The sequence below is a fragment of the Entelurus aequoreus genome, linkage group LG02 (assembly GCF_033978785.1).
Source record: "Entelurus aequoreus isolate RoL-2023_Sb linkage group LG02, RoL_Eaeq_v1.1, whole genome shotgun sequence".
In the NCBI taxonomy this organism is placed as follows: Eukaryota; Metazoa; Chordata; class Actinopteri; order Syngnathiformes; family Syngnathidae; genus Entelurus; species Entelurus aequoreus.
The window spans coordinates 95,917,745-95,942,039 of record NC_084732.1 but is presented as its reverse complement, the minus strand read 5'-3'; the positions used below and the strand labels follow the sequence as shown (position 1 = coordinate 95,942,039).

Sequence of the window (24,295 nt, the reverse complement as noted above, 5' to 3'; positions counted from 1 at the left end):
AATCAAAATCAATGTTGTTTTGAATTATTGAGCTATTATCTCACACTAAATATTCCAGTTTGAAATATTTTTGGGGAGAAAATATTGCATATTTTGTGTTTGCCCTAAAAAAAACAAAGTTTTCTACGACAAAAAGGGCATAAAACAAACACATTTAAAAAAACCAAAAAACATAACAAAATAATAAAAATGTATAATCGACTGATAGATCTGAAGTGTTGAAAGTGAACAAAATGATATGAATAATTATGACTTATTTTTAACACCCTTGGATCCCCAAACATTTTAGTGGGATTTTTTTCATTGAGTCATTCCTCAAAAAATAAAAATGAATCAAAATCAATGTTGTTATGAATTATTGATCTATTTAAGGGTGCATATTTTGTGATTTTACCATAAAAAACAGGGTTTTCTTTAACAAAAAGGCCATTACGGTATATATATATAAGTATGTATATATATATGTATGTATGTTTATATATATATATGTATGTAATATATATATATATGTGTGTATTTTATATATTTTTTTGGCAAAAAAAATAATTTTTAGAATGAATCACGATTCTTATTTGTTATTTAGATGTTCACTGGCTGTCCAGCTTTGAATCCCCCTAAAATGTGTTGGGTTTTTTGAAACTGTCATTGCTCAAAAGATAATAATGAATCAAAATCAATGTTGTTATGAATATTTGACCTATTCAAGGCTCTAATTAATCCACATCAAATATTCCACTTTAAAAATATTTTTCGGGGAAAAATACTGCATATTTTGTGTTTGCCATTAATAAAACTAAGTTTTCTATGACAAAAAGAGCAAAACATAAAACACATTTTTAAAAAACATAACGAAATAATAAAAATGTATAATTGACTGATAGATCTGAAGTGTTGAAAGTAAAAAAAAATAAAAAAATAATTATGAGTTCTTTTTAACACATTGATAATGAAAAATTTTAGTGTTTTTTTTTTTTAAACTGTCACTTTAAAAAAAATAAAAATAAATCAAAATCAATGTTGTCATGAATTATTGATCTATTTAAGGGTGCGTATTTTGTGATTTTGCCATAAAAAACTGGGTTTTCTTTAACAAAAAGGGCATTATATGTTAAAAATAATAATAATAAAATTAAAATAAAAAAAATATATATATATTTTAAACCTTTTAAATTTAAAAAAAATTAAAAAAAAATAAAAAAATTTATATATTATATATTTATATATATATTATATATTTTTTAAAATAAATATTATTATTATTATTATTTATATTTTTTGGCAAAAAAAAAATCGATGTTAGAATGAATGATTCTTATGTGTTATTTAGATGTTCACTGGCGCCCTGTGATGAGATGGTGACTTGTCCAGGGTGTACCCCGCCTTCCGCCCGAATGCAGCTTAGATAGGCTCCAGCACCCCCCCACGATCCCAAAAGGGACAAGCGGTAGAAAATGGATGGATGGATAGATGTTCACTGGCTGTCCAGCTTTGCACCAGGAAGCCAATAAAATGCGATACTTGTTTTTTTTTTGCAGATATGGGATATCCGATATGCTTGTATTTTCCCTCCGTGTTTCCAACATCCAATGGTGTGAATTCTCTACTTTGAGAACATTGATTAATAATAAAAAAAAGTGAACATGAGAGAGATGAGCAGGTGACAAGCAGATTATTTTTGGGAGGCGATGCATCCTTCTTGCATCCCCCAGTGTCAAACCCGTGTGGGACGTGTCATGTGCAGCGATAAGGTGACCGTGGACACAAAGGGCACTAAGGGGGTCAGGATGTGGGCGGACACGTGAGGATGTGTGTACTGTAACCACACCAGATGTTATTGCTGAGTAAAGTACGTCGCACACTTCCTGTCACATGGCGGCCATCCACCTCCAGAGGGAAGTGCGGCAGCATGGAAGACGGTGCAGGAGAGGAGGCGGAGCACTGGGGGGGAGGGGCTAGAGTGCACACACACACACGGGGGGTGAGGAGAGCAAAGAGAAGCTCTTACCTGCCCTTCCCATCAACCCTCTTTATAGTGACTCTCACACTCCTGCGCCCGCCACACAAACACAAGAAGGTGGGGAGTGAAACTTCCCCTTAAAGCCGGGATGTCCACAGTGCGCACATCGGCAAAATACTTGCACAAAAATCAGAACAGAGCGGAATAATTAAGCAAACGGGGGAAATTTTACAAAAAAATTGCAATGCTGACTCTAATAATACAAAGCCGTTTTTTCCTTTAAAACGGTCATTACTCAAAAAATAATAATGAATCAAAATCAATGTTGTTATGAATTATTGACATATTCAAGGCTCTAATTACTTCACATCAAATATTCCACTTTGAAATGACACTCATCAAAGTGTTAAAAATAAGTCATAATTATTATTTAATTTTTTCTACTTTCAATACTTCAGATCTATCAGTGATTATACATTTTTATTATGTTTTTTTAATGTGTTTGTTTTATGCCCTTTTTGTCATAGAAAACTTAGTTTTTCATATGGCAAAAACAAAATATGCAATATTTCCCCAAAAAAATATTTTGAAGTGGAATATTTGATGTGAAATAATAATAGATCAATAATTCAAAACAACATTGATTTTGATATATTATTTTTTGATCACCGACAGTATTGTTTTTTTTTTATCCCACTAAAATACTGCATATTTTGTGTTTGCCATATAAAAAACTTAAAGGCCTACTGAAACCCACTACTACCGACCACGCAGTCTGATAGTTTATACATCAATGATGAAATCTTAACATTATAACACATGCCAATACGGCCGGGTTAACTTATAAAGTGACATTTTAAATTTGCCGCTAAACTTCCGGTTCGAAACGCCTCTGCGGATGACGTATGCGCGTGACGTAGCCCGGCGAACACGGGTATGCCTTCCACATTGAAGCCGATACGAAAAAGCTCTGTTTTCATTTCATAATTCCACAGTATTCTGGACATCTGTGTTCGTGAATCTGTTTCAATCATGTTCATTGCATTATGGAGAAGGAAGCCAAGCAAGCAAAGAAGAAAGTTGTCGGTGCGAAATGGACGTATTTTTCGAACGTAGTCAGCCACAACAGTACACAGCCGGCGCTTCTTTGTTTACATTCCCGAAAGATGCAGTCAAGATGGAAGAACTCGGATAACAGAGACTCTAACCAGGAGGACTTTTGATTTGGATACACAGACGCCTGTAGAGAACTGGGACAACACAGACTCTTACCAGGATTACTTTGATTTGGATGACAAAGACGCAGACGTGCTACTGTGAGTATGCAGCTTTGGCTTTTTTTTGCGTATGTACGTAACTTTTTTAAAATATATAAGCTTTATGAACCTTGGGTTAGGTGAACGGTCTTTTGGGCTGAGTGATTGTGTGTGTTGATCATGTGTTTGAATTGTATTGGCGTGTTCTATGGAGCTAGGAGCTAGCAGAGGAGCTAGGAGCTAGCATAACACGTACCGTACCGTACGTGCGCGTCACGTACTAACTTTTTAAAAATATATAAGCTTTATGAACCTTGGGTTAGGTGAACGGTCTTTTGGGCTGAGTGATTGTGTGTGTTGATCAGGTGTTTGAATTGTATTGGCGTGTTCTATGGAGCTAGGAGCTAGCAGAGGAGCTAGGAGCTAGCATAACAAACACGCAGGTGTTATTATGCAGGATTAATTTGTGGCATATTAAATATAAGCCTGGTTGTGTTGTGGCTAATAGAGTATATATATGTCTTGTGTTTATTTACTGTTGTAGTCATTCCCAGCTGAATATCAGGTACCGTGAGTATGCAGCCTTGGCTGCTAAACATTCGATAACTTGACCGTATGTGCGCGTCACGTACGTAACTTTTTAAAAATATATAAGCTTTATGAACCTTGGGTTAGGTAAACGGTCTTTTGGGCTGAGTGATTGTGTGTGTTGATCAGGTGTTTGAATTGTATTGGCGTGTTCTATGGAGCTAGGAGCTAGCAGAGGAGCTAGGAGCTAGCATAACAAACACGCAGGTGTTTTTATGCAGGATTAATTTGTGGCATATTAAATATAAGCCTGGTTGTGTTGTGGCTAATAGAGTATATATATGTCTTGTGTTTATTTACTGTTGTAGTCATTCCCAGCTGAATATCAGGTCACCCCCGGCTCTCACAGCATCTTCCCTATCTGAATAGCTTCAACTCCCCACTAGTCCTTCACTTGCACTTTACTCATCCACAAATCTTTCATCCTCGCTCAAATTAATGGGGAAATTGTCGCTTTCTCGGTCCGAATCTCTCTCACTTCATGCGGCCATCATTGTAAACAATAGGGAACTTTGCGTATATGTTCAACTGACTACGTCACGCTACTTCCGGTAGGTGCAAGCCTTTTTTTTATCAGATACCAAAAGTTGCAATCTTTATCGTCGTTGTTCTATACTAAATCCTTTCAGCAAAAATATGGCAATATCGCGAAATGATCAAGTATGACACATAGAATAGATCTGCTATCCCCGTTTAAATAAAAAAAATTCATTTCAGTAGGCCTTTAAGTTTTCTACAACAAAAAGGACATAAAACAAACACATTTTTAAAAAAACATAACAAAATAATACAAATGTATAATGGACTGATAGATCTGAAGTGTTGAAAGTAAAAAATTAAAATAATTATGAGTTATTTTTAACACTTTGATGAGTGGGGCCTTTGGATCCCCAAAAAATGTGTCATTGCTCAAAAAATAATAATGAATCAAAATCAATGTTGTTATGAATTATTGACTTATTCAAGGCTCTAATTACTTCACATCAAATATTCCACTTTGAAATGACACTCATCAAAGTGTTAAAAATAAGTCAGAATTATTATTTAATTTTTTCTACTTTCAATACTTCAGATCTATCAGTGATTATACATTTTTATTGTGTTTTTTTAATGTGTTTGTTTTATGCCCTTTTTGTCATAAAAAACTTAGTTTTTTTATATGGCAAAAACAAAATATGCAATATTTTCCCCAAAATAATATTTAAAGTGGAATATTTGATGTGAAATAATAATAGATCATTAATTCAAAACAACATTGATTTTGATGTATTATTTTTTGATCATCGACATTTTTTTTTTATCCCACTTAAATACTGCATATTTTGTATTTGCCATATAACAAAACAATGTTCTATGACAAAAAGGGCATAAAACAAACACATTTTAAAAAAAACATAACAAAATAATATAAATGTATAATCAACTGATAGACCTGAAGTGTTGAAAGTAAAAAATTAAAATAATTATGAGTTATTTTTAACACTTTGATGAGTGGGGCCTTTGGATCCCCAAAAAATGTGTCATTGCTCAAAAAATAATAATGAATCAAAATTAATTTTGTTATGAATTATTGACATATTCAATGCTCTAATTACTTCACATCAAATATTCCACTTTGAAATGACACTCATCAAAGTGTTAAAAATAAGTCAGAATTATTATTTAATTTTTTTCTACTTTCAATACTTCAGATCTATCAGTGAGTATACATTTTTATTATGTTTTTTTAATGTGTTTGTTTTATGCCATTTTTGTCAAAGAAAACTTAGTTTTTTATATGGCAAAAACAAAATATGCAATATTTTCCCCAAAATAATATTTTAAAGTGGAATATTTGATGTGAAATAATAATAGATCAATAATTCAAAACAACATTGATTTTGATATATTATTTTTTGATCACCGACAGTTTTTTTCTTTTATCCCACTAAAATACTGCATATTTTGTGTTTGCCATATAAAAAACAAAAGTTTTCTATTACAAAAAGGACATAAAACAAACAAATTTTAAAAAAACATAACAAAATAATACAAATGTATAATGGACTGATAGATCTGAAGTGTTGAAAGTAAAAAAATAAAATAATTATGAGTTATTTTTAACACTTTGATGAGTGGGGCCTTTGGATCCCCAAAAAATGTGTAATTTCTCAAAAAATAATAATGAATCAAAATCAATGTTGTTATGAATTATTGACTATTCAAGGCTCTAATTACTTCACATCAAATATTCCACTTTGAAATGACACTCATCAAAGTGTTAAAAATAAGTCAGAATTATTATTTAATTTTTTTCTACTTTCAATACTTCAGATCTATCAGTGAGTATACATTTTTATTATGTTTTTTTAATGTGTTTGTTTTATGCCCTTTTTGTCATAGAAAACTTAGTTTTTTATATGGCAAAAACTAAATATGCAATATTTTCCCCAAAATAATATTTTAAAGTGGAATATTTGATGTGAAATAATAATAGATCAGTAATTCAAAACAACATTGATTTTGATATATTATTTTTTGATCACCGACAGTTTTTTTTTTTTTTTTAATCCCACTAAAATACTGCATATTTTGTGTTTGCCATATAAAAAACAAAAGTTTTCTATAACAAAAAGGACATAAAACAAACACATTTTAAAAAAAACATAACAAAATAATACAAATGTATAATCGACTGATAGATCTGAAGTGTTGAAAGTAAAAAATTAAAATAATTATGAGTTATTTTTGGATCCCCAAAAAATGTGTCATTGCTCAAAAAATAATAATGAATCAAAATCAATGTTGTTATGAATTATTGACTATTCAAGGCTCTAATTACTTCACATCAAATATTCCACTTTGAAATGACACTCATCAAAGTGTTAAAAATAAGTCAGAATTATTATTTAATTTTTTTCTACTTTCAATACTTCAGATCTAACAGTGAGTATACATTTTTATTATGTTTTTTTAATGTGTTTGTTTTATGCCCTTTTTGTCATAGAAAACTTAGTTTTTTATATGGCAAAAACTAAATATGCAATATTTTCCCCAAAAAAATATTTTAAAGTGGAATATTTGATGTGAAATAATAATAGATCAATAATTCAAAACAACATTGATTTTGATATATTATTTTTTCTTTTATCCCACTAAAATACTGCATATTTGGTGTTTGACATACAAAAAAATAATTCTATAACAATAAGGGCATAAAGCAAACACATTTTTTAAAAACATAACAAAATAATACAAATGTATAATCGACTGATAGATCTGAAGTGTTGAAAGTAAAAAAAAGTTATTTTTAACACTTGGATCCCCAAAAAATGTGTTGTTGTTTTTTAAACTGTCATTGCTCAAAAAATAATAATGAATCAAAATGAATGTTGTTATGAATTATTGACCCATTCAAGGCTCTAATTAATTCACATCAAATATTCCACTTTGAAAATATTTTTTGGGGAAAAATACTGCATATTTTGTGTTTGCCATTAATAAAACTACGTTTTCGATGACAAAAAGAGCAAAACATAAGCACATTTTAAAAAACATAACGAAATAATAAAAATGTATAATTGACTGATAGATCTGAAGTGTCGAAAGTTTAAAAAAAAAAAAAAAAAAAATATATATATATATATATATATATATATATATATATATATATATATATATATAATTATGAGTTCTTTTTAACACTTTGATGAGTGGGGCCCTTGGCGCCCCAAAAATGTATGTGTTTGTTTTTTTTAAACTGTCATTTCTCAAAAAATAAAAATGAATCAAAATCAATGTTGTCATGAATTATTGATCTATTTAAGGGTGCGTATTTTGTGATTTTGCCATAAAAAACAGGGGGTTTCTTTAACAAAAAGGGCATTATATATATATATATATATATATATATATATATATATATATATATATATATATATATATATATATATATATATATATATATATATATATATATATATATATGTGTGTATATATATATATATATTTAATTTGTTATTATTTTATTTATTTATTTTTGGCAAAACAATTTTTATTTTAGAATGAATCGCTATTCTTATTTGTAACGATTTTTAATCTATTAAAAAAAAAATCAAAAATCTATTAAAAATATATTTTAAAAATAATTCATATTGTTGATGTAAAAGATCAGCAGATTTACTTTAGAAAATTTTACAAAGAAGTTTCAGTGGAAAAAGTTTGGACACTCCTGTATTAAAGCAGCATTAAATCTTCATGTCTTTAAACAAGTTGACTTTAGCTAAAAAAAAAACAATCCGTGGATGTCCTTAGGGAAGTGAAAATAGCGAAATTGTGTACAGCAGCTATTAATATTCCATTAATACTACGTGATAAAAGCGACATACCCTTCTTTCAGCATGATTGGCGTCTCAATACTCTTCTGATCCCACTTGCCCGAGGTGGAGATGAGGTCCAGGAACTGTGGAAGATAGAAAAGATGTCACCAATCTCTTTTTGCATGTATACATAATTGCATTAAGTAAACGTATGTAATATAATAAAAAATAAATAATCTTGTGACATGCATTTTTTGCATAGGGATCATTCCAGTGGACCATAGCAGTTATCATCTTCCACTTCCTGTGGGTTTGTAGCACCCCGATACTCATGTTCATATGATATACTTCATCCTGAGTCTGAGAGGAGTTATTGCTCGACAAGAACAAAGAAAAAGACTCACATTCTTCACAGCATCCGCATACTTCTGCTCGTTGAAGTAGTCGTAAAATGCAGCCATGTAAGACTCTTTGAAATTGGCCTGAAAAAAAATAAAGAAAAGAGTCATGGAGGGGCGAGAAAGAGTTTAGTCAGGATTTAGCTGTTAATTAATAGCAATAAGTTCAGGTACAAGAATGGAAACGATTGGACTACATCAGAATCAGAATCAGATTTATTGGCCAACTACGTTTAACACACAAGGAGTTTGACTTGGTAGACGTTGCTCTCTTTGTTCAATGCAAGAAACAAAGAAAAACACATGCTAATGTTAGCATTTAAGCAAAGGAGAAGTTAACATATTTTTAGTATCAAAATCGAGGATTTTTAGGTGTAAACATACTAAATTACTAAACATTCTAGAATAAAACTTTAGCATGCTAATGCTAGCATACTAATATTTGATAAGTTAGCATACTTCTTAGACGGCGCCAAGTATCAAAAGCCATGATTTTTAGGTTTAAATACATCAAATTAGATCAAATGCAAGCATAAAACGTTAGCATGCTAACCTTAGCATGATGACATGGGAAAATTTAGCTGACTTCTAAGATGGTCCTAAGTAGCCAAAGCCATGATTTTTCAAAAATTGTACCATAAAACCTTAGCATGCTAACACTAAAAAAGTTAGAATACATCTAAGATGGCGCCATGTGTCAAAATGGAGGATTTGTAGGTCGAAACATAGAACATTTGCAAAAATGCTAGGATAAAACATTAGTATGCTAACGTTAGCATGACAACAAAGTGAAAAGTTAGCATAATTCTAAGATCTCGCCAAGTATCACAAAGTCATAATATTTAGGTTTAAACAAAACAAATTAGCTAAAATACTAGCATAAAACGTTAGCATGCTAACTTTAGCATGATGACAGGAAAATGTAGCTTACTTTTAAAATGGTCCTAAGTATCCAAAGCCATGATTTTTAAGTTTATATAAATAAAGTTAATAAAAATTGTACCATAAAACCTTAGCATGCTAACACAAAAGAAGTTAGAATACGTCTAAGATGGCGCCATGTATCAAAATCGAGGATTTGTAGTTTGAAACATAGAACATTTGCAAAAATGCTAGCATAAAACAATAGTATGCTAACGTTAGCATGACAACAAAGAAAAGTTAGCATATTTCCAAGATGTCGCCAAGTATCAAAAAGTCATAATATTATGTTTGAACAAAAAAAAATTGTTAAAATACTAGCATAAAACGTTAGCATGCTAACCTTAGCATGATGACATAGGAAAATTTAGCTTACTTCTAAAATGGTCCTAAGTATCCAAAGCCATGATTTTTACATTTATATAATTAAAATTAACAAAAATTGTAGCATAAAACCTTAGCATGCTAACACAAAAGAAGTTAGAATACGTCTAAGATGGCGCCATGTATCAAAATGGAGGATTTGTAGGTTGAAACATAGAACATTTGCAAAAATGCTAGCATAAAACATTAGTATGCTAACGTTAGCATGACAACAAAGGAAAAGTTAGCATATTTCCAAGATGTCGCCAAGTATCAAAAGTCATAAAATTTAGGTTTAAATAAAACAAATGAGTTAAAATACTAGCATAAAATGTTAGCATGCTAACCTTAGCATGATGACATGGGAAAATTTAGCTTACTTCTAAGATGGTCCTAAGTAGCCAAAGTCATGATTTTTAAGTTTATATAAATAAATATGTAGCATAAAACCTTAGCATGCTAACACAAAAGAAGTTAGAATACGTCTAAGATGGCGCCATGTATTAAAATTGAGGATTTGTAGGTTGAAACATAGAACATTTGCAAAAATGCTAGCATAAAACATTAGTATGCTAACGTTAGCATGACAACAAAGGAAAAGTTATCATATTTCCAAGATGTCGCCAAGTATCAAAAAGTCATAATATTTAGGTTTAAATAAAAACAATGAGTTAAAATACTAGCATAAAACGTTAGCATGCTGACATTTAGGTAGCAAACTTCTAAGATGGTATCAAAATCCATTTTTAGGTTTATACGAATTAAATTAGCAAAGACGCTAGCATAAAAATGCTAATATGGAAGAAGTTAACATACTTGCAAGATAGTGCCAAGTATCAAAATCCACAATTTTTAGGTTTAAATATACAAAATTAGCTTTAAAGCTAGCAAAATCCATGACTTCAACATACAAAATGAGCTAAAATGCTTGTATAAAGCGTTAGCATGCTAACACTAGCACGCTAGCACATGGCCTGATAAAAGGACTACCAAAAGTGGTATTATGTTCTGACACCATGTCCGGTATACACAGTACTTGTACAGTCAAATATAAAAAAGTGAAAATGCTAACAGTTAGCATGTCTAGCCAGCTAGCACGTCCTGGGCGAACTCACGGATTTGGACTTTGCCAGACTTCCCAGGGTCTGGATGGTCTTGGAAATGAGGGTGAGGGTTCTGGATGTGGCGGGATCCTGCAGAGCAGAGAACACCAATACAGATCAAATAATCCATAGTTATTGAATAAGGAACGTTTGTTGTCAGTCGTGACTGCGACTCACCGGATGGTGCGGCCGTAAATGAAAGAGGTTGGGTGAGAGGATGGCCGGAGCAAAGAAACGCAGGAAGATGAAACTGCTCACTGCCGTGTATCGCACATCTTGGTCCACTGCAGGAACAACAACAACTTCAATATCGATGCGTTATCCGTCTTTTACCGACCGTTACACCACTATTTACTAGTGGTTCTTTTTGTCCATAATTGCATTTCAAAGTACCAAAGAGTACAAGTCATGCGCCCATCGGTCGGCCACCGATCCGTATCGGACAGTTTTTGTAATGTTATTTTTAACCCCCCGGCTGACAAGCGGCTAGCAGCTAAATATGTGTCTCCATACACCAAAGCTTATAATATCCACCTCCATTGTGGTAAATAAACTACATGTCTTAATATCTTAAGTATCATTATAAAGTGTCATTATCACTGAGGGATGAGGCTAACCGAGAGCAAACATGCTAATCGCTAAGCTAACGGCTAAGCTAGTTCAGCCGTTAGCTTAGCCGTTAGCTTAGCTATATTTGAGGGCTAAAACCAAAGGATTATTGATATTATTGACTTTGTTTTGCCCAAACAATTGTATGTAATAATAAAAAAACTAGTTTAAATATTGTGTTGACATTGTTCAACTGTCAGTAGCACTCACCATAAATAAGTAGAAAACATTACAGTTAATACAGGTGATTGGTTTCATGGTATCGACAGCATAAAAACTCTGTAAGGAAAACCCCGAATGTGTATTTACGTTTCAGTATTTACTAGTGTTTCTTTTTGTCCCACCGGTCGGCCAACGATCCGTATCGGACAGTTTTTGTAATGTTATTTTTAACCCTCCGGCTGACAAGCGGCTAGCAGCTAAATATGTGTCTCCATACACCAAAGCTTATAATATTCACCTCCTTTGCGGTAAATAAACTACATGTCTTAATATCTTAAGTATCATTATAAAGTGTCATTATCACTGAGGGATGAGGCTAACCGAGAGCAAACATGCTAATCGCTAAGCTAAAGGCTAAGCTAGTTTAGCCGTTAGCTTAGCCGTTAGCTTAGCTATATTTGAGGGCTAAAACCAAAGGATTATTGATATTATTGACTTTGTTTTGCCCAAACAATTGTATGTAATAAAAAAAAAAACTAGTTTAAATATTGTGTTGATATCGTTCAACTGACAGTAGCACTCACCATAAATAAGTAGAAAACATTACAGTTAATACAGGTGATTGGTTTCATGGTATCGACAGCATAAAAACCCTGTAAGGAAAACCCTGAATGTGTATTTACGTTTCGGTATTTACTAGTGTTTCTTTTTGTCCCATCGGTCGGCCAACGATTCGTATCAGACAGTTTTTGTAATGTTATTTTTAACCCCCCGGCTGACAAGCGGCTAGCAGCTAAATATGTGTCTCCATACACCAAAGCTTATAATATTCACCTCCATTGCGGTAAATAAACTACATGTCTTAATATCTTAAGTATCATTATAAAGTGTCATTATCACTGAGGGATAGCATGCTAATCTAATGCTAATGCTAAACATGCTAATCGCTAAGATAACCACTAAACTAGCTTAGCGGTTAGCTTAGCTAGATTTGAGGGCTAAAACCAAAGGATTATTGATATTATTGACTTTTTTTTGCCCAAACAATTGTATGTAATAATTTAAAAAAAATAGTTTAAATATTGTGTTGATATTGTTCAACTGTCAGTAGCACTCGCCATAAATAAGTAGAAAACATTACAGTTAATACAGGTGGTTGGTTTCATGGTATCGGCAGCATCAAACCCTGTAAGGAACAACCCTAATAGTATTTACATTTCAGTATTTACTAGTGTTTCTTTTTGTCAATAATCGCATTTCAAAGTACCAAAGAGTACAAGTCATGCGCCCATCGGTCAGCCACCGATCCGTATCGGACAGTTTTTGTAGTGTTATTTTTAACCCCCCGGTTGACAAGCGGCTAGCAGCTAAATATGTGTCTCCATACACCAAAGCTTATAATATCCACCTACGTTACGGTAAATAAACTACATGTCTTAATATCTTAAGTATCATTATAAAGTGTCATTATCACTGAGGGATGAGGCTAACCGAGCGCAAGCATGCTAATCGCTAAGCTAACGGCTAAGCTAGTTTAGCCGTTAGCTTAGCTATATTTGAGGGCTAAAACCAAAGGATTGTTGATATTATTGACTTTGTTTTGCCCAAACAATTGTATGTAATAATAAAAAAACTAGTTTAAATATTGTGTTGATATTGTTCAACTGTCAGTAGCACTCGCCGTAAATAAGTAGAAAACATTACAGTTAATACAGGTGATTGGTTTCATGGTATCGGCAGCATAAAAACCCTGTAAGGAACAACCCTAATGAGTATTTACGTTTCAGTATTTACTAGTGTTTCTTTTTGTCAATAATCACATTTCAAAGTACCAAAGAGTACTAGTCATGCGCCCATCGGTCGGCCACCGATCCGTATCGGACGGTTTTTGTAATGTTATTTTTAACCCCCCGGCTGACAAGCGGCTAGCAGCTAAATATGTGTCTCCATACACCAAAGCTTATAATATTCACCTCCTTTGCGGTAAATAAACTACATGTCTTAATATCTTAAGTATCATTATAAAGTGTCATTATCACTGAGGGATGAGGCTAACCGAGAGCAAACATGCTAATCGCTAAGCTAACGGCTAAGCTAGTTTAGCCGTTAGCTTAGCTATATTTGAGTGCTAAAACCAAAGGATTATTGATATTATTGACTTTGTTTTGCCCAAACAATTGTATGTAATAATAAAAAACTGGTTTAAATATTGTGTTGACATTGTTCAACTGTCAGTAGCACTCACCATAAATAAGTAGAAAACATTACAGTTAATACAGGTGATTGGTTTCATGGTATCGGCAGCATCAAACCCTTTAAGGAACACCCCGAATGAGTATTTACGTTTCAGTATTTACTAGTGTTTCTTTTTGTCAATAATCGCATTTCAAGGTACCAAAGAGTACTAGTCATGCGCCCATCGGTCGGCGAACGATCCGTATCGGACAGTTTTGGTAAAAAAAAAAAAAAAAAAGGATGTGATCGCCGTTGCCAATAACGTTGATCCCCTCAGGCGAATACATTATTTTTTAAACCCCCCTTCATGTGACCTTCCAATTAGCCCACGTACAGTAGGCAGAGAGCTTCATGGAATGGGTTTCCATGGCTGAGCAGCTGCATCTAAGCCATACATCACCAAGTCCAATGCAAAGCGTGGGATGCAGTGGTGTAAAGCACGTCACCACTGGACTCTAGAGCAGTGCAGACGTGATGGACCAATCTGGGTTTGGAGGTTGCCAGGGGAACGCTACATTTCGGACTGCATTGTTGCCGAGTGTGAAATGTGGTGGAGGAAGAATTATGGTGTGGGGTTATTTTCCAGGAGTTGGGTTCGGCCCCTTAGTTCCAGTGGAAGGAACTTTGACTGCTCCAGCATACCAAAACATTTTGGACAATTCCATGCTCCCAACCTTGTGGGAACAGTTTAGAGCGGGGCTCCTTCCTCTTCCAACACGACTGTGCACCAGTGCACAAAGCAAGGTCTATAAAGACATGGATGACCGAGTCTAGTGTGGATGAACTTGACTGGCCTGCACAGAGTCCTGACCATTCCGCATCTGTTCCTGACACATGCTCTGAAAACAAACCCCGCCCACTCTGCGTTGTTCCTGGTCTGAGCTGCTGTGATGTGGATTACCAGAATAACTCCGATAACACTCAAAAGTGAAGATGTCAACCATTGAAATACTTTCTACAGTTCAAGATTTACAGTCATTTAAAAACAGCCCTGCACATCATAATGGCGGCGACAGTTTTGATGTTAAAGGTCTAAAAAAAAAGATGTAGAACGTCCTGGCGGGCCGGATGGAAAATCTTAATGGGCCGCATGTGGCTTTAGACACGGTGTGGAGGCCAGTGAGTCCATTTCATTTTGACCCTTGAGAGCCCACAAGGGGGCAGCAGAGTACAAAACATGCACAGTCAATCCAGTTTGAGGGCTTTTTGCTGTGCTTGTGAACACGTTCGCCATATTTGGCACTTCCTGGTGGTTACCTTGGAAACGCGTGGCGGCCGACTCTCGCAGCGAGAAGAAGATGTCACACATGACCGTGGGACAGCTGACGCCCGAGGTGGTGATGACGTTGAAGATGCGGTCCACGTAATGTCGGAGGTTTTCCTGCGGAGGGTGGGAGCGGGTTAGGAATGTCGGATAACCTCAAACGCACCGTCACTCGTTTCTCACTCGATTTGTGTCCAGGTTCTCCGACTCCTTCAGCTTCACCGGGTCGATTTCACACGACTTGTGTTCTGCGCAGATCTGTGGGGATGTACGGGATTACTTTTCTACCAAAAACTGTATTTGGTGGCAAGTCTGTACCTCGTCTATGATGGGTTTAAGTGTGACCTGCAGGTAGTGCATTCCTGCCAGCTTCATGGTCTCGTCGATGCATTTGGACGTCAGCGAGTTCCCCGGAAAATGGTGTTTGGGTCCCTGCATGGGGGGGAAGATTACAATCTGCATGACCAAAACAGCAAGAAAATTACTTTTTGACTTTTTAGTCAGATAAACCTTTATTTATGGAACCGAACAAAAAAAATAAAAAAATATTTTCAAACAAAAAAAAAAGTAGAATTTTGGTTGAACAAAAAATACATATATATTAGCACGCTGACATTAGCATGATGACATAAGAAAAGTTAGCATACTTCTAAGATGGCGCCAAGTATTGAAATCCTAGAATTAAACGAATACAATTTCCAAAAATGTTAGCATAAAACGTTAGCATGCTAACATTAGAGAAGTTAGCATACTTCTTAGATGCTGTCAAGTATAAAAATCCATGATTTGAAGTTCAACATACAAAATTAGCTAAAATGCTCGTATAAAATATTATCATGCTAATGTTAGTATGACAACACAGGAAAAGTTAGCATACTTCTAAGATGGCGTCAAGTATTGAGAGCCATGAATCCTAGAATTAAATGAATAAAATTTCCAAAAATGTTAGCATAAAGCGTTAGCATGCTAACATTAGAGAAGTTAGCATACTTCTAAGATGCGGTCAAGTATAAAAATCCATGATTTGAAGTTCAACATACAAAATTAGCTAAAATGCTAGTATAAAATATTATCATGCTAATGTTAGTATGACAACACAGGAAAAGTTAGCATACTTCTAAGATGGCGTCAAGTATTGAGAGCCATGAATCCTAGAATTAAATGAATAAAATTTCCAAAAATGTTAGCATAAAGCGTTAGCATGCTAACATTAGAGAAGTTAGCATACTTCTAAGATGCGGTCAAGTATAAAAATCCATGATTTGAAGTTCAACATACAAAATTAGCTAAAATGCTAGTATAAAATATTATCATGCTAATGTTAGTATGACAAGACAGGAAAAGTTAGCATACTTCTAAGATGGCGTCAAGTATTGAGAGCCACGAATCCTAGAATTAAACGAATAAAATTTCCAAAAATCTTAGCATAAAACGTTAGCATGCTAACATTAGAGAAGTGAGCACACTTCTAAGATGCTGTCAAGTATAAAAATCCATGATTTGAAGGTTTCAACCTACAAAATGTGCTAAAATGCTAGTATAAAATATTATCATGCTAATGTTAGTATGACAACACAGGAAAAGTTAGCATACTTCTAAGATGGCGTCAAGTATTGAGAGCCATGAATCCTAGAATTAAACGAATACAATTTCCAAAAATGTTAGCATAAAACGTTAGCTTGCTAACATTAGAGAAGTTAGCATACTTCTTAGATGCTGTCAAGTATAAAAATCCATGATTTGAAGTTCAACATACAAAATTAGCTAAAATGCTAGTATAAAATATTATCATGCTAATGTTAGTATGACAACACAGGAAAAGTTTGCATATTTCTAAGATGTTGCCGATTATCAAAATGAATGATATTTAGGTTTAAAGGAATAAAATTAGCTAAAATACTAGCACAAGGCGTTAGCATGCTAACGTTGATGATATTTAATTATCAAAATCCATGATTTTTAGGTTTATATTATTTGTTGAAATAATTGTTGGAAGCCTTTTTATTGGTGGGTCTCGGAGGATGCCGTGACCATATATGGATATGACTGCTGACTATTTCTGCTCTCTCCACATTTGGAGAGAAAACAGCAAATATTATTGACCAATAAAAAGGCTTCTAACATGTTGTTCTAAGGAGGCTCCGCCCACAAACCTAATTTCGAGCAGTAACCAAAATGTTCCAACAAAAAATATGTTTGCGACCAAAAAAATACATAAAAAGATTTGCAAACAAAAAATAATTGATTTGCAACTCATAAATTGCAAATCAATTTATTATTAACTTGTTTTGAAAAATGTTCACATACATTACAATACATTGCGAAAATCGTGTTGGATTGAGTATCGATTCTGAATCGCAACGTCAACACAGGAATCAGATTAAATGCCCAAAAATTCACAATTGTAAAAAAAATTATATTTGCAAGCTGAAAAAAAATTGCAACGCAAATAAAGTTGCAAACAAAAATAATGGCTTTGAAACCCAAACACTAATTATTTTTTGTGACAAAAACAGGGATTTTTTAAATATAAAAATTTTTTGCAGACAACAAAAGATTTGCAAACATAAATAATATTTGCTCACAAACATATTGGATTTGAAACCCAAAATATTTTTTGGAACCAAAAAATGGATTTGAAAAAAATAAATAAAAAGGATTTGCAACTCCAAAAAGATTTTCTAAATAAAATAATGGATTTGAAACCCATACACATTTTTGTAAACAAAAAATTAATTTGCAAATAAAAAAAAGATTTGCAACCAAAAAATTATTCATAAACCTCGAAAATTTTTGTCACAAAAAAAAATTGCAAACAAAAAACAATTGGCAAAGAAAAATAATGGATTTGCAACTTAAAAACAATTTTAAAAAAATGTAATAAAATTATATATATATGTATATATACAGTACAGGTCAAAAGTTTGGACACACCTTCTCATTTCAATGCATTTTCTTTATTTTCATGACTATTTACATTGTAGATTGTCACTGAAGGCATCAAAACTATGACACCTGTGAAGTGAAAACCCTTTCAGATGAATACCTCTTGAAGCTCATCGAGAGAATGCCAAGAGTGTGCAAAACAGTAATCAGAGCAAAGGCGGGACTATGCCACGCTTCCGTCAGTCTACCCCAGGGCAGCTGTGGCTACGAAAGTAGCCACAGGTGTGAATGAATGATGGGTTTTTAACGTGTAAAGCAACTTTGGGTACTTAGAAAAGCGCTATATAAATCCCAGTTATTATTATTATTATTATTTTTTGAAGAGCTACAATATAAAACATGTTTTCAGGTATTTCACCTTTTTTTGTTAAGTACATAACTCCACATGTGTTCATTCATAGTTTCGATGCCTTCAGTGACAATCTACAATGTAAATACCGTATTTCCTTGAATAGTCGCCGGGCCGCTAATTAATTTAAAACCTCTTCTCACTCCGGCGCTTACCAAAAGCATGCGGAATGGGCAAGCATGCGCTAATTATTTTAAAACCTCTTCTCACTCCGGCGCTTACCTTATCATGAAAAGCACATTTAATAAAAAAAAACGTTATTATGGTCTTACCTTTACCTATAAATGAGTCCATGTGCAGCTGCTTCTGATCAAAAGCAGTCTTCCTTATCTTTCTTCAGTTTTAAAAGTCTCCCTGTCTCGATGGAGATATTCCTTTAATTATTACCTCCTGCTTCGATTGAAAGTCCAGTTTAGAAAACGGTTTTATTTTAGATATGTAATCCTCCATGTTAAAAGTGCAAGCAAACGATCGCTGCTCATGCTTGCTGCTTGTTGTCTTCTTCTGCAGCACCGGTCTTCTGCAGTACCAGTAGTCGCAAGAAGGATCACTAGCGCCCTCTACCACCAGGAGGCGGGAGTCATTTAATGACTCATATTTGACCCGGCGGAAGTGCCAAGCATGCGCTAATTATTTTGCGAAACGAGTTTGACCCGGCTGTAATTCTAGGCGGGCGAATACTATATTCCCGGCGCCAATTCAAGGAAATACGGTAGTCATGAAAATAAAGAAAACACATTGAATGAGAAGGCGTGACTAAACTTTTGGCCTGTACTGTGTGTGTATATATACATATATATATTATTTTATTTATTAAAAAAAAAATTCAAATCCATAATTTTTGATTGCAAATCAATTTGTTTGGTTTCAAATCCATTTTGTTTGGCTGCATAAAAAGACACAAATGTCTCTCCACAGTGGCCACGCTACCATTCACACATACATCCTGATGACCTCATTTCTTTGAGCTAATTATTCATGCCTGGCGGAGCACAAGATTCGGCAACAGTCGCACGTGATTTAAAGCGACTCTCCACTTCACCACGCTCGACTCGCATACGCCGATAAAGAAATGTCGCTAATATATAATAATAACACTCACTGCGTGCGGTTGACCTCAGACTGAGCAATGGCACTGATGAAAGGCACGATCTTGCCGTAGTGCAGGAAGAGTCGTACAAGCGGAATGGCGGCTTCTTGCTTCTCTCGACACACCTCCCCCAGGATGTTAGCCGTGGACGCCGACACCGGCTGCACGGAGACGGAAGAGAAAAGGCATGAAAAGATGCTACAGGTGTCTCCATCTAATACTGATATCTGCTTTAAAAAAAATGATATATCGGCTTGCATCTAACAAGGTAGTTCTTGTATTTCAGTCAAGTCATTTACAAAAGGCAAACATGGCAGGCGATAGGCTACTAGGAGCTTGCAGCTACACAACAGCTAAGCATACAATAGCACACAAGCTAGCCGTACGAAATAAAGTCTTCTTAATTGACCAAAAACATCTTTTAGTATAAACAAGTAGGGATGTGAATTTTACAGCAAGTCATGATTCATTTCAATTCCGATTCTTCAAGTAACAATTCGACTGGGAATCGATTCCCGATTCAAACCGATTTTGGCCAAATAATATTTGGTATAGAAATAGTAATAAAACCTTGTCAAAACAGGTTACAAAAGCTACTTATACAGTAAGTAAGCGTGGCGATGAAAAAAAAACTGTCTTTTTAAAAATTGATTCAACCTCTAAAGCAGTGGTTCTTAACCTTGTTGGAGGTTCCGAACCCCACCAGTTTCATATGCGCATTCACCCAACCCTTCTTTGGTGAAAAAAAAAAACATTTTTTTTCCCAAATTCAAGAAAAAGTTATATGTTTTTGGTAACACTTTAGTATGGGGAACTTATTCTAAGTAACAAAGACTTAATTTAGAGTTTTTTGTACACTAGGGGAACATATTCTAAGTAACAAAGACTTACTTTAGTTATTTGGTTAGGGTTAGGGCCAGTGTTATAATAAGGCTATGCCAAATAAGGCATTAATAAGTACTTAATAATGACTAGTTAAGAGCCAATATGTTACTAATTTGCATGTTAATAAGCAACTAATTAATGGTGAATATGTTCCCCATACTAAAGTGTTACCATGTTTTTTTACTGGTGCACAAAATGAAGCGTGCATGAACATCACCTTGTTCAAACAACAAAACCAACACAGTGCATAAACTCACAACAAATTACATACCTGCAAATCAGTGTGACTTCTGCTGTTGCCGTATCCGTAATACGCCGATAGGGAGAAGTTTTTATTTACACGATGAGTCGGGTGTGTCTTGACCTCCGCCGAACCCCTGAGCCCGACTCACCGAACCCCTAGGGTTCGATCGAACCCAGGTTAAGAACCACTGCTCTAAAGGCTTAGTGGCCAGATGTGTGGACAGCACCTTTTAGCTCTTATTTCCAAAACTGTGTACACTACTGAATTGGGGTCTTTTGGCCACTTATGTGGACACTTAAACTGCCATCTGGTGGTGTCAGAAGAGTATAACATAAAATGGAATTTGGAAAAAAAAAAGGTGTAAAAATAAGAATTAGCATGTCACTAAACATGAAGTACACGTTTGTGTACTTATGGACTTAAGTACATCATATCAAAAGGTGATGCTTAGTTTTTATTCTAATTAGGGTCCAATAAGCCCAAATAGCAAAGAGAAATGAAAAAAAAGCATGTAAACAAACAGCTTGGGCCTTAAGAGGTTAAAAAAGAAAGTTTTTGGGAAAATTCTGAATCGCTTTTTTGAGTACGGCTACAAACGCGGATCTAGGGATGTAACGATATGAACATTTAATTTCACGGTTAGTCTCACCAAAATTAGCACGGTTATCATTATTATTACGGTATTGTTGAATGTGCTCAAAAAGTGCTCATACACACTTATAACCAAGTTTTATTTAAAAAAAAATAAATAAAATACAGTAAATAAATAGCAACACAATTTTATATCATAATATTGTTCTGGCGACTTAAAGGGGAACTGCACTTTTTTGGGGGAATTTTGCCTATCATTCACAATCATTACGAGAGACGATAATACATTTTTTTATTTTATTTTGCATTCTAACATGTAAAAAAAACGTCTTGTTCTTGGTGGCTAGCAATGCAGCTAACGGGAGCAATGGATTCCGCCACTAAATCACTTCAAAAATGCATCCACGATACTTCATTTACGTTCCGTAACCCGCATAATAATTACGCTGTAGCAACATTGTTATTGTGAACACAGAGGAACCTTTTTTTTCTAACACATCGTCTTGCGACAGCATGCTACAGTACGGCATTAGCCGTAAGCTAGCCGGGGCAAGAGATAAGCTAGCATTTGCGTCAGCAGCTGAATGGCTTTTGAGTTGGTAACGCACAACACAATGTGATACGACACCAGTCTATACTGAGTGAAAAAACAGGAACAATCATATTACAGTATCTGTAAAGTATTAGCCCACATTTCATGTTTTGTTTGTACACAGCTAGCTCGACAGTGTATGTAGCACTGTGTGCTGTGTGTATCATGATCAATATTATAGCGACTCACTCCGTGGACAGTTGTGCGTTTGGTCCAGCAGGCCTCGGAAGTTTTTTTCCGGTTTATTTTGGGTAATCACTCCATTTATGTCGGCATAGCTTGGCTCCAAATTCCACAAAAGTAGATTAGTTAATAATACATAGGTTAATGTTTTCATACCTGCCATTGTTCTCTGAGTTTTGACCAAACCTTTTCTAACTTTCCAGTGTACATAAAATGTGCTGATCGGTATCAGCCAGTAGTCAAGGCTCCAATTTCGGTACCAGAAGTATAAAAGTAGCACGGGGCCGGCCCTAAAAGATACTTTCACACACCTGTGCGTTGGCAGAGTGCAGCAGCAAATCTCTGAGCGGGGTGTAGTGCTCGGACGGGAAGACGTGGTCTTCTGTGTAAACGATGTTGAGACGCAAAGACCCCAGCTCTTCCACCTTGACGGACTTGCCTCCATTCTCCCTGGGCTGGAGATAGTACCTGGGGGGGGGGGGGGGGGGGGGCGGCATCTTACGTCAGTGACTGGCAAACACCAAGATGATTGATTGCATATATCGACTACGACCACAGCAACAAACATACTGTCTGATTAATAAACAAACAGGAAGTAGAATTCTACACAAACATTTAATAAAGTCAAATACAAAATAAGGCAATAAAAAATCAAATAAAATTTACATTTTGTTCCAAATTGTTACAAATAAGAATCGCGATTATTTGGAAATCTGTCTAATAATGAATTTGATTTTAAATAATACGCTGAAGGCTAAAAATGGCACCAGGGCCGCACTCCTATTGTAGAACCTTACTCGACCGTGTCATACCTACCATGCGTCGTGGACTCCGACCTGACCCAGGACTCTGAGGGGAACCCTCACTCCTCCCAGGAACTCATCACCAAACTTCAGGTTGCTAGCGTTCCACAGGTCCACCCTGCAAACAAACCACAGGCCACGATTGAGGGACAAAATTACCTCTGATTGTAGTGCCGTCACGCAAGGCAGCGTTTTTTTCCTCCCCGCTTACCTCAGTGCCAGTTTGTCCACGTCTTCCTCTTCCACGTCAAACTGCCGCTTTGTGTAGCTTAATGGCCGCGTCACCTAGATGGAGATAAAGCATTTACTCTGCATTGGTTCATGATGGCGATAATTCAAAACCCAGCATTAAATATCAGCACTTTTTAAATAAAGATATGCCCTATAAAAAATAAAAAAAAATAAAAAAAAATATATATATATATATAAATATATATACCTGTGTGTATATATATATATATATAAATATATATAAATATATGTATATATATATATATATATATATATATATATATATATATATATATATATATATATATATATATATATATATATATATATATATATATATATATATGTGTGTGTGTGTGTGTGTACATACGTATATAATATATACATACATAAACAGTATATACACACACACACACACACACACACACATATATATATATATATATATATATATATATATATATATATATATATATATATATACTACCGTTCAAAAGTTTGGGGTCACCCAAACAATTTTGTGGAATAGCCTTCATTTCTAAGAACAAGAATGACTGTCGAGTTTCAGATGAAATTCTCTTTTTCTGGCCATTTTGAGCGTTTAATTGACCCCACAAATGTGATGCTCCAGAAACTCAATCTGCTCAAAGGAAGGTCAGTTTTGTAGCTTCTGTAACGAGCTAAACTGTTTTCAGATGTGTGAACATGATTGCACAAGGGTTTTCTAATCATCAATTAGCCTTCTGAGCCAATGAGCAAACACATTGTACCATTAGAACACTGGAGTGATAGTTGCTGGAAATGGGCCTCTATACACCTACGTAGATATTGCACAAAAAAACAGACATTTGCAGCTAGAATAGTCATTTACCACATTAGCAATGTATAGAGTGTATTTCTTTAAAGTTAAGACTAGTTTAAAGTTATCTTCATTGAAAAGTACAGTGCTTTTCCTTCAAAAATAAGGACATTTTAATGTGACCCCAAACTTTTGAACGGTAGTGTATATATATATATCAGGGGTCACCAACCTTTTTGAAACCAAGAGCTACTTCTTGGGTACTGATTAATGCAAAGGGCTACCATTTTGATACACACTTAAATAAATTGCCAGAAATAGCCAATTTGCTCAATTTACCTTTAACTCTATGTTATTATTAATAATTAATGATATTTACACTTAATTGAACAGTTTAAAAGAGGAAAAAACACGAAAAAAATGACAAT

At 34.5% G+C, this 24,295-nt stretch overlaps 1 protein-coding gene across 1 annotated transcript in view; it reads right to left on the bottom strand.

The window, feature by feature from the left end:
• The window catches only part of rasa3 (RAS p21 protein activator 3), a 127,511-nt gene that overhangs the window by 11,124 nt on the left and 92,092 nt on the right, over positions 1-24,295 (bottom strand). The window contains 12 exon segments of the mRNA XM_062035508.1: positions 8,169-8,242; positions 8,504-8,581; positions 10,897-10,974; positions 11,062-11,168; positions 15,148-15,271; positions 15,338-15,412; positions 15,473-15,567; positions 15,570-15,586; positions 19,552-19,700; positions 22,346-22,502; positions 22,851-22,955; positions 23,049-23,122. Coding sequence (XP_061891492.1) covers positions 8,169-8,242; positions 8,504-8,581; positions 10,897-10,974; positions 11,062-11,168; positions 15,148-15,271; positions 15,338-15,412; positions 15,473-15,567; positions 15,570-15,586; positions 19,552-19,700; positions 22,346-22,502; positions 22,851-22,955; positions 23,049-23,122 — 1,133 coding nt within the window.